General features: G+C 36.9%; 1 protein-coding gene across 1 annotated transcript in view; it reads right to left on the bottom strand.

Moving 5' to 3' along the window:
- Positions 1-702, bottom strand: part of LOC119591402 (tetratricopeptide repeat protein 37-like) — a 22471-nt gene that overhangs the window by 15419 nt on the left and 6350 nt on the right. The window contains exons 6-7 of the mRNA XM_037940145.1: positions 400-616; positions 111-260 (exon numbers count right to left, since the gene is read on the bottom strand). Coding sequence (XP_037796073.1) covers positions 111-260; positions 400-616 — 367 coding nt within the window. The remainder of the gene's footprint in view (positions 1-110; positions 261-399; positions 617-702) is intronic.

The following is a 702-nucleotide window of genomic DNA, read 5'->3' as shown; positions in this document are numbered from 1 at the left end:
TTGTCACACACACAACATAATATAATTCATTATTTATTGGAATTTAATATCATCACCATCACAAAACATAAGAGCAGAAAGACATACACTTGACACAGAACAAGACTTACCAACTCTGAGGTATGCTTTGGCTTCTTCCAGCTTGTTCTCAAGTTTGCAAGTCAGCCCCATTGCCAAATTACCCCATGGTGAGGCCTTATTCATAGTTAAGAGTTTTAAATTATATTCTGACAATTCCTCTTGGCTCAGAGGAAATTTGTCTGAAAAGAATTTCAGAGATAGTAAGTGAAGTAAAACCTCTTTCAAAAGTCCTGTCAATATGGGAGATATGGAATATGCTTTTAAAAATCCTCTACCCAGGTCAAAACGAAAATATGAATTTTAAACCAATATCCTTACCTTCGCCTTCTTTAGGGAATGCATTCATCTCCACAAATATACGACATATCCACTCCAGTGGATAATACGTTGGAAATATATTCAGCATATTCTGTGCAGCCACAATCAATTTTGGGAATTTCCTTAGGCGATACAATATTCGCAGGTAGCCCTGGTAGTTACTCTCATTTTCTCCCAAGACAGATTCATTCAGGAGATGCTCTAGTGCTTCCTCCAGCTGAGAATTCAACAAAGTCCAGGGAAAAATTAAGTCAGAGTTGGATTAATCACCTACAGGATGTAAACATATAAATGAATGTGGGA

This window comes from Penaeus monodon, chromosome 28 (assembly GCF_015228065.2).
Source record: "Penaeus monodon isolate SGIC_2016 chromosome 28, NSTDA_Pmon_1, whole genome shotgun sequence".
In the NCBI taxonomy this organism is placed as follows: domain Eukaryota; kingdom Metazoa; phylum Arthropoda; class Malacostraca; order Decapoda; family Penaeidae; genus Penaeus; species Penaeus monodon.
This window is presented reverse-complemented; position numbering and strand designations above follow the sequence as displayed.